Source organism: Enhydra lutris, unplaced genomic scaffold (genome assembly GCF_002288905.1).
Source record: "Enhydra lutris kenyoni isolate GAN:26980312 unplaced genomic scaffold, ASM228890v2 scaffoldscaffold30, whole genome shotgun sequence".
NCBI lineage: Eukaryota > Metazoa > Chordata > Mammalia > Carnivora > Mustelidae > Enhydra > Enhydra lutris.
In genome coordinates this window covers 6,121,054-6,131,300 of record NW_019154114.1, presented here as the reverse complement: position 1 = coordinate 6,131,300, position 10,247 = coordinate 6,121,054, and the positions used below count along the sequence as shown (strand labels likewise).

At 41.9% G+C, this 10,247-nt stretch overlaps 2 protein-coding genes across 5 annotated transcripts in view; one reads left to right on the top strand and one right to left on the bottom strand.

Moving 5' to 3' along the window:
- Positions 1-10,172, bottom strand: part of LOC111152782 (NIP7, nucleolar pre-rRNA processing protein) — a 58,035-nt gene extending 47,863 nt beyond the window's left edge. For 2 of the 4 annotated variants that reach the window (XM_022511416.1, XM_022511417.1), the window contains exons 1-4: positions 10,079-10,172; positions 9,881-9,967; positions 9,648-9,786; positions 8,988-9,128 (exon numbers count right to left, since the gene is read on the bottom strand). In XM_022511416.1, the coding sequence (XP_022367124.1) occupies positions 8,988-9,128; positions 9,648-9,786; positions 9,881-9,967; positions 10,079-10,134 (423 nt within the window). In that variant the 5' untranslated portion in view covers positions 10,135-10,172. Of the gene's footprint in view, positions 1-7,533; positions 8,774-8,987; positions 9,129-9,647; positions 9,787-9,880; positions 9,968-10,078 lie in introns of those variants that run through there. The other 2 variants (XM_022511415.1, XM_022511418.1) reach the window with 2 other exon arrangements.
- LOC111152781 (transmembrane p24 trafficking protein 6) lies at positions 1,028-7,979 on the top strand. Its single transcript, XM_022511414.1, has 4 exons — positions 1,028-1,481; positions 2,984-3,110; positions 4,720-4,871; positions 6,883-7,979. Exons 1-4 carry the CDS (start codon positions 1,269-1,271, stop codon positions 7,114-7,116), a joined length of 726 nt encoding a protein of 241 aa, XP_022367122.1. The 5' UTR covers positions 1,028-1,268; the 3' UTR covers positions 7,117-7,979.
- Positions 10,173-10,247: the final 75 nt, after the last annotated feature.

The following is a 10,247-nucleotide window of genomic DNA, read 5'->3' as shown; positions in this document are numbered from 1 at the left end:
TGGGAGTCAATGCAATGAATTCTGAAGCAATACCTGGTTAGAAGGTGCTAATGCTAATTGTTTTTTAAGATTATGGCTGAAATCAAAACATTTAGGCACTCTCAGCACTCACAGACTGACATAAACACTGTCCTGATAGGTAAGAGTGTGAGACCCACTCAGGGCCCCAGCTGCACCAGCTGTGCTTCGGGGTCAAGGAGCTGGCCACTGGAATCTCTGAATGTCCCATTTCCTTATCTCTAAGGCAGTAGGTAATGGTACCTCCCTCCCAGGGCTGTTGTGAGAACACACAGGAAGCAAGTAAATCTTTTAGCTCAATGCCAGCCATGAAGTCAGCAGGTGTTCAATTGAACCTTTTCCCTGCTTTGAGTGCCGAAGAAGTAATAAATAAAAGAAGAAAGATGGAGGGTTTGAACAATATAGTCTTTAAGTGGGTTTTTGGATAGCTTTAGAAGAGTGGATCAGTAAGGGGGAAAGTAGAACAAGGATTATCAGTGGAAGAGTCTGACCACTGCCTCTTGCTCACTTTATTTGTCCATTAAAATTTTTGCACACATTAACATGCTGTGCTTTTTGCTAAGATCTAGCACTGGGCAGAAAATACTCTGTTCACTCAGGTTTGCCCCACATATCTTATTGGAGCATCTAGCAATCTGATACGAATAGGAGAAACAAATCTCTCCAGGCAAACTTTGTCTGTATATTCAGATGGTCGTAATAAACTTACCCAGTGCTTATTCCCAAGAAGAACTTAAAAATGATAACCCAAAGGAAGGACAGAAATGCCTCTTCTGGAGAAGATTCTATCTAGCACCCATGAAGTAGGTTTGATAAGCCGCTGAGGTTTTTGTTTTGTTTTGTTTTGTTTTTAAGATTTTATTTATTTGACACACAGAGAGAGACAGCGAGAGAGGGAATACAAGCAGAGGGAGTGGGAGAGGGAGAAGTAGGCTCCCTGCTGAGCAGAGAGCCCGATGCTGGCTCCATCCCAGGACCCTGGGATCATGACCTGAGCCGAAGGCAGACACTTAGCTGACTGAGCCACTCAGGTGCTCCATCCCTTGAGTTTTTGAGGTGAAACCAAAAACACTTCCTGTGAGCCAAGCATGGGGATATTGTGCCAGTTCTATTATGGAATATCTCTGTGTGGCCCTGAAACCGGGCTAAGTGTGACTTGTAAGTTAATGATTACCCTAGCAGTTGATTAAACTACTTGGTTTCACTAGACTGCAAGCAGTTCACCTGCAGAGGAGTCTCCAAAAAGCAACATGTTCCCTTTGCTCTTTGGGGCTGGACTGGTGGTTCTGAACCTAGTGACTTCTGCTAGGAGCCAGAAGACAGAACCCCTTATTGGCTCTGGGGACCAGCTGCTCTTCCATGGAGCAGATCGATCTGACTTTGCCATTATGATCCCTCCAGCAGGCACAGAATGCTTCTGGCAATTTGCCCACCAGAATGGATATTTCTATTTCAGTTATGAGGTGAGTACATGGGCTCCTCTCACCATACTGGGGACTTGTTTTTTGTTTGTTTGTTTCCTTTTGCAAAGTGGGATAGGTTTTATTCAAATACAGGATTCTGGTTGTCTTTACTATGCTGTGATTCCCTACCTGTTAATGAAATGGATCTGCACTTGGATGGAAACTCTTGATGGATGACTAATCACTAAAACATATGGCTTGACTTCTCAAACTGGGGGCAGTGGAGGTGTGCTCAAAGCCATGGGACAAACATACTGCCTCTTCCTGGAGAGGTAATCATATATATATTAACTCAGACTTGGAGATGAGAGAGAATCCATTTTTATAAAATAATAAAACAATATGGATATGGTACAAAGTTGAATGAAAACTTACATGAACTTTGGAAACAGACCCTGATTATTTCAAAGAAAGATGCTTCAGTTTATGGGACCGGGGGAGCAACATTTACTCTGCTGCTTTAAGGAGTAATTCTGGCAGACCACAGAATCACCGGCTCAGGGTCTCTCTATTTGGCCAGACAGTCCTCTGTTTCTTTGGGAAGGTGAATGTTTTCAAGTTGCCTGTTTATAGGCTAAGTACATTTATCCATCCCGTTGTCTTATACCACAGTGCCCAAGAATGGTGAACTCAATAGTAAAGTCAAAGGCTGTTAATTTCTTTTGTTCTTTATCTTAGAAACCTGTTAACTTTGGGCACCTAGGTGGCTCAATGGGTTAAAGCCTCTGCCTTCGGCTTAGGTCATGATCCCGGGGTCCTGGGATCGAGCCCTACATTGGTTTCTCTGCTCAGCGGGGAGCTTGCCTCCCCCTCCCTCTCTGCCTGCCTCTCTGCCTACTTGTGATCTCTGTCAAATAAATTAATAAAATATTTTTTAAAATAATAAAAAAAGAAACCTGTTAACTTTCTAAATTTTGTTTACATAGTAATAGACTATATTGATCTTATTCCATTGCACTGTAACTCAAAGCTTATTTTAAGTTAGCTTATCAGAGCCTTTTCTTATCTCTCAATTTATAACAGGACAGTAGCTACTAGTAAGCACACTGTAGCATGGGCTTATCAAGATCCAGCTTGAGAAGTGACTATTGAATGTCCTATTTATTTGCTGTCAAGCAGCAAGTAAGCCCAAGTCTGAGACACCACCAGGGAAGTCAAAACCAAGCAAGTTCAATCAAGAACTCTACAAAAACATACGTATCAATTGATACCAGATGGACATTCTGAGACAGGTCTTCCTAAGAGGAGTGTTACTGGCATTTTGGGTAATTCTTTGTCTTAAAATACTGTTTCTAACATGGTAGGATGTTCAATATTGCTGTCTCTTCCTACTCAACCCCCAACACCACTGTTGTCTCAATCCAAACTCCCAGGGAGGATTGGGCAGTACCATCCCTGATTGAGAACCACTGTGCTGATGATCAGGAATGTCAATCTTGGCACTTAGTTAGCTTTCTGTGATGTAGCAGGGGCTTTTCTCCCTCTTTAATGTGTCTTGGCAGGTGCAACGGACACTGGGAATGTCACATGACCGACATGTTGCTGCCACTGCACACACCCCACAGGGTTTCCTCATAGACTCCTCTCAGAATGTTCGAGGCCAGATAAACTTCTCTACCAAAGAGACAGGTCTGTTTTCATCACCAGTTACTGTAATAATCATAAGTTTCTTTGAAACTGGGTCAATAATGAGGAAGTACTGAAATTACTGAAGTACATGAGATGTAAAAGCTCTGGCTTTTTCACAGAGGGATGATCAAACAGTAGGGGGACTAAACAGCTTTGAACACCAAAAACTAGCCTTAAGCACCAACATCAAAACTTTACAGCAGATTGCCAGCAGCAGAGGCAGTATGTCCACTGGCACACTTGGGACAGGGTCTCCAGGTGACTATTTTAACTCCAGGGTCCAGAAGCTCAATTTTATCTCATTGTCTCCAACTGAACAGGTTATGAGAAAGTGACCAAAATTGACCCATTTATAATACAGAATTCCAATTAACAAATTTATTTGAGGACAGCACTTCTTTCTAGTTTTCAGAGTACTTGAGGCAGTTACTAAACAGCAGACTCAGAACGAAAGGTAACGCATCACAGTGAAAATACCCACGTTCCACAACAAAGCACTTCTCCAGTCACCAGAAAATTTCTACAGCCAGATCAAGTCTGTCCCCACCTTGGACAACATGGGTCAGTTTTTTGGGTTTTGGTTTTTGTCTTTTCTCTCGAGAGAGAGCGAGCAGGAGCACAAGCATGCACGTGGGCAAGCACACAAGCGTGGAAGGGATAAAGGGAGAGAGAGAGGCAAACTCCCCACTGAGCAGGGAGCCAGACATGAGGCCCAATCCCATTACCCTGGGATCATGATCCAAGCTGAAGACAGATGCTTAACCCACTGAACCACCCAAGCGCCCCCAGCATGGGGTCAGTTTTAACTGCCCTCTCTACCAGCCGGGTGTACGAAGAAAGACAATGTTTCTCAACAGGGACATGAAACAATCCTTCATTGTGTAGCACAGGATATTCAGCACTCTAGGGTAGTTAGCACCTTTGGCCCCTACCTGCCAATATTGCCTTCCAATCATTTTGACAATCAAATATGCTGCCACACCTTTCTAATCCCGCTCCTCCCCACTTCCACATACATACAAAGGGTGGCAACCCCCATTAAGAATCAGCACCAGTATATACCCTAAACCATCGGCTCCTGTAAAAACCACCTTGCAGGAGTTACTCCATTCAGCAGGATAGCTTCTTTCATTCAAACATATCAATTTTTTCTCTAGTCTCAAGTTCAAGATGGTATCCCCCAGCTCTAATGGTGTATAAGAAGCAGGAAAACCACCATGCTCTTAATTTCAGTTCACTTTGTCAAGCAGAAGAGCTTCAATAAGAGATGTGAGAAATATATGTTGAAAAAGACAGAGAAAACATTGTTTTCAATCTAGTATAGAACTAACTTAAATTTACTTACAAATTTACTAATTTATAGAACTAAGTCACTAATATTTGGCAAAACACTATATTGTAACTTGTACTTAGTAAAATAAGTTTCATGGAAGATCATGTAAGGTTTCCACATAAAAAAATTGGATCTTTCTACTTCCTAAGTAAAAGGATGGAAACTACAGTAGTACCTTTAACACTGGTAAACATGTATCTTCGGGGGAACCTAGAGGGTGGTAGATCAACAAAGGGTGGAGACCAAGCTTTAGTAATGATTTAGGGATTCCTACAGGTTTTTATCAGCTTTGTCTAAAAAATCAGCAAAATCACTTTGGTTCTGTGCAAGTGTACCTCAATTTTGGAGTCTTCTATGAGGGGCCTGAGATGGACCACAAACAGAAGAATGAAAGAAAACAACTGAATGATACTCTGGATGCCATTGAGGTAACCATTTTGTGGGAATAACAATGTGGAAACATCCTTGGAAATAATATCACCTGAGTGAGAGCTCACCTGGGGAGAAACCAAACATGCACAGGGATCTGAATCCTAATTTTTAGGACTTGGAGCTCCTGAAATTCCTCACTTGTTTTATACAAGGAGTTGGCAAACTATGGCACACAAACTAAATCTGGCCCATTTCCCGATGGAATGGCCCATTCACCATTTTAAAATGTACAATTCTGAGGTTTTTAGTATATTCCCAAGGTCCTGCCACTATCACATCTAATTCCAGAACAGTTTCATCACCCAAAAAGAACTACACACCCATTAGTCACTCTTCCTTCCCCAGGACCCCTCCTAGTCCTGGGCAAGCATTCACTAATCAACTTTCTGTTTCTATAAATTTGCCTATCCTGTACATTGTATGTATGTATCATGCATACAGTGTATGAGTAGAATCATACAATGTGGCCTTTGTTTCCAGACTCCTTCACTTAGTGAAGTGTGTTCTCAAAATTAATCCATATCGTAGCATATATTAGTACTTCATTCCCTTTTATGGATGACTAATACTCTCTTGTATGACTGTACCACATTTTGCTTATCCACTCATCAGCTGATAGACATTTGGGTTGTCCACTTTTTGGCTACTATGAATAATGCAGCCATAAACATTTGCATGAAGTTTTTGTGTGAACATGTTTTCATTTCTGTATACCAAGAAGTGGTATAATCTGCTGGGTCACATGGTCATCTGTTTAACTTTGAATAACTCCTGTTCTCCAGTGGCTACAGCATTTTACACTCCCACCAGCATATGTGGTTTCAATTTCTCCACATCCTCGCCAACATGCCACTGTCTCTTTTATTAATAGTCATCCTAGTGGTGTGGAGTTGTATCTTGTGGTTTTGAGTTCTGTCTCCCTAATGGCTAAGACCACTGAGCATCTTTTCATGTTTTTTGGGCCATTTGTCTATCTTCTTTGGAGAACTGTCTATTCAAATCCTTTACCTGTTTTAAAATTGGGTGGTCTTTTTTTTTTTTTTTTTTAAAGATTTTATTTGTTTATTTGACAGAGAGAGATCACAAGTAGACAGAGAGAGAGAGAGAGAGAGAGAGAGAGGGAAGCAGGCTCCCTGCTGAGCAGAGAGCCCGATGTGGGACTCAATCCCAGGACCCTGAGATCATGACCTGAGCCGAAGGCAGCGGCTTAACCCACTGAGCCACCCAGGCGCCCAAAATTGGGTGGTCTTTTTATTGATGAGGTATAAGTTTTTTAAAATATTCTGGATATAAATCCCTTATCAGATAAGTGATTTGCCAACATTTTCTCCATTCTGTGGGATGTCTTTTCACTTTCTTGATAGTATTTTTCAGTGCACAAAAGCCCACTGCCTGTTTCCACAAATGACACTTCACTGAAGCAGTTATGCTCATTTGACAATTACACACAGCTGCTTCTGTGCTAACAACAGCAGAGTTTGGTAGTTGCAACAGACTGTACTGCCCGCAAAACCGAAAATATTTACTATCTGGTCCTTTAATAAGAAGTCTGCAGGCCCTAGTCTTCTACCATATTCAAAGAACAGAAGACATCACCAGAACAGCAATGACGTACAGAGTACATGCCTAAATCTAAAGAGATACTGTGAGACACCTGAAAGAGCTTTCTAGTTTCAGCACTGAAATTTTTCATTATAAAATTGTGTCTTTTAGGCAACCCTCCTGGGTCCCCTCCCTCTTCAGGAGCTTTGTGCTATCACTTTGCTATGGCTCAATAAATTTTGCTTTGCTGCTCACCACCAAAAAAAAAAAAAAAAAATCCAGACATTTTTTTCATATACAGCAAAACCAGCTTTACTAACAACTACAATAACCAACTTACTACCTATCATAAAATTATAAGTTACTCAACTTCCAGGTAACTTAGATTAGTGCTCGTGAGCACCCAGGTGAGACTAGACAGGAGGTAAGGAGGACCCTCTCTTTACTTCACTTTCTGTCCCACAGGAGAGTACACGGAAGGTGCAGAACAATATCTTCCACATGTGGCGATACTACAACTTTGCCCGTATGAGGAAAATGGCTGACTTTTTCCTTCTCCAATCAAACTATAACTATGTGAACTGGTGGTCAACAGCTCAGAGCCTTGTTATTATTCTTTCTGGAATCCTGCAGCTGTATTTCTTGAAGCGTCTCTTCAATGTCCCAAAGACTACAGACACGAAAAAGCCAAGATGCTAAGCCAAAATGACTACAGCAGCCTAGCTCTCTTCTTCTGGGGCAGAAGCTCTGTCAAAGTTTTGGTCAAATAAGCTTTGTAGATTACTGGGAAAAAATCAATTTATCTTGTTCGAACATCTTAGTCTATTGCTTTCCTTTCCTCTCCAGTTGCCTCAAAATGGCAATAAAATAATAAATGTGCAAGTTTTGATATTAGCTATTACTAAAGTGTGTACCAAATGCTACCATCAAAATACTGTTCAACATACAGCGGTCCCTCAACCTTTACTAAGTCTATCTAGAGGGTTTACACATAACCTTGGGAAGGAGAATTGAAAAAAAATGGGACAAAACATATCTGTTTTATATGTTGCATACAAAAACAGGAATTGGTAGACTGCTTTTTTGTAGTTGAAAATTTTATTTTTAGAGATGTCACCTTTGGAATTTAAAATAAGCAGGAAAAAAGTGTATTTAAAGAAATGCTTTATAATACAGGCAGTTTAAAAAAAAACTTAGTGGAATTTTTTCATTAAAAAAACATTTTAATAATTCCAAAAATAATTTTGGCAGGCATGGGCAAGGTGGGAGGAGCTGAATTATTTCAGTGTCTATGATTAGTGCTTTCTGTCTAGTCCAGTCAGGTAAATAAAGGTTGGTATGGGAAATCACATTTTAAGAAATCAAGGTGATGAAAATAACATTAGCCTGGGATCATACCATCTCAGAAAAAGGAGAACAAGAACCAAGATATATCATCAAAACTACACTATCACGACAGGAGATCCTATCCTTAGTAATAGAAATACCCGGTATATACGACATAAAAATAATTCTTACCATTTATTTAACACCTAACATTTGACAGGCACTGTGCTAAGTGCTTTCCAAATGTGATTTCTAATTCTAAAAACCATTCTTAGGTAGATGGTGCAAGCTGTTTTTTGAAGCAGAAGAAGAAAATAAGCTTATCAAAGTTGAATGGCGTCTCTAAAGCCATACAGCCGGCAGATGTCAGAACCGGGGTTTGAACCCAAGGTTTTCTCCCACACCACACAGAACCTACTATATAGAAGATTGGCAGAACAAATTGCTGTTATTTTATCCAAATTTCATTTGTAAAATCCCATATGTGACCTACCATTCAATATGGTAATATCTGACTTCCATGGTATTAATAAATAATGAAGAAAATCTACTGTGCTCTTATCATGAGTTTGGAAAACAGTGTTATCACAGATAACAATAAGCTAGCTATTCTTGTCCTCAGTTCCAATGACTTAGAACCTGTTACTCAAGACAAGAAGCCCCTTGATTCAAATATAAAACACAGTATTCTCTTTAGTCACAAACGCAAAGATCTGAAACACTGTTTTTGAGCCATTTCCGCATAAGAATCCAGCCTGCATTCGTCCATAATAGAGAGAATATTAAACTAAGAAGTCCCTGAAGAAGTCACAGTGTTGACAAAATTCAACATGATGATGGAGCCTACACAGACACAGGAAAGAAAGCTAGGCCCTTCCACACAGCCATAAGTCCTCGCGATGATTTCGTTTTAAGTCAAAGTCTCTTCATGCCGCACATATTCCCCAATGTCTGCTTGATGAAATACCACAATCGCCATGGGGTCTACTTTCCTGCAGTCTTGTGTAGACTTTGCTGCCACCCCAAAACCCTGGGATTCAAAAGAAGAGACACTGATTCACTCAAGTCATTCAGTTGGCACGCATTGAGGGGTAGAAATAATGAAGATGAATAAATACAGTTCTTATCTTTGAGAAATTTGAAAGGTGCTGAAAATTTAGTCTCTAAAGCGCACTGATTGAAAATACATCCTTCTTGATTAAAAAGATACTTGGTTTTTTATAACAGCTACCATCTCTACTCACCAAAGGGACGTCTGCCATGGAGTACACCACCACTCCCTGGTACTGACAAGTATTTTCAGTGATTCGACCCAGTCCAGATTTCAACACATGGTTCCCATACAGGAAGGACTGCTCTGCTCCAGGCTTTATCCACACTTTATACTATTAAAACAAAACAAAACAAAACAAAACAGAATTAAATCCAAGAGGCATTAAAATGCTACCTGCTGTATCCCTGCACATAAGCCAGCTGCTGGATATGTGATTAACTTCTTGAAAGCATTTTCAGGAAAAGAGAAAAATGGATGGTTATCTCAAATTATTCACTCCCTAAAGAACTGCCAGAAAGTTCTTTCCTCAACTCTGTAATCTCTCACATGGAGAGTTTAAAAGCTCCTTTTCTGGATCCCACTATGCTCTCACCGAAGCCACCAATTTGCTTTTCTTGAGTGGGGTCTGCATAGGCTTTTGTACTCTGCTGGACATAACTACGACTATGCAACCATACAGCATCCTCATGCCAGAACCCCAACCATGCCCAAGCAGCAAGACCTGCAAATATCCCCATGAGCTGGCACTGACTCCGTGACAGAGAAGCTACCCGATTATCTGCGTTCTGACGTGGCCCTCATCTTTGACTTCCTTCCTCCCCAGTGGCCGACTGAATACCACCCTACAAACCTTGGCATAGGGTGCAAGGTAATCCAGAGCCGTGACGTGCAACCGGAACTTGTGAGTCTTAGTGAATTTTCCGAAGCAGGTCCCCAGCGACACCAGCTTGTCCCCAGAGATGTTGGCGGCCAACTTCAGGATCTTCTCACTGAAGGGGTAAGGAAGAAGGTGTCAGATGGGAGAAGCTGGTGGGACCCAGTCCTCCCCCCGGGGCTACTGTCGTCCACCCGACACCGCCTCACCTCACATAGTACACACGGTCGTTGTGCAGCCTGAAACAGTAGGTGCCGTCGGGCCTGTCGACCAGCAGCTGAAGGTTCTCCCCGATGCTGAAAGCAAAAGGAGGGCTGGAGACAGCGCCCCAGCAGCCTCCTCCCGGCCCCGCGTCCCCACTCTACCCGCCACACACACATTTCCCCTTCCCCTCCGCGCGCTCTTACTATTTCGCTATCTTCTCAAACATTACGCGGGTCTCTTCTTCAGTTAAAGGCCGCATTTTCCCGCTGGGTTACAACACCGAATCCGCGTGCCTCAGAGGCCGGAAACGGAAGTCAGCCGCCGGCCGCTCCCTGGCAACCCCACAGCCTGCCTCTCTAGCCGCCTTCAATT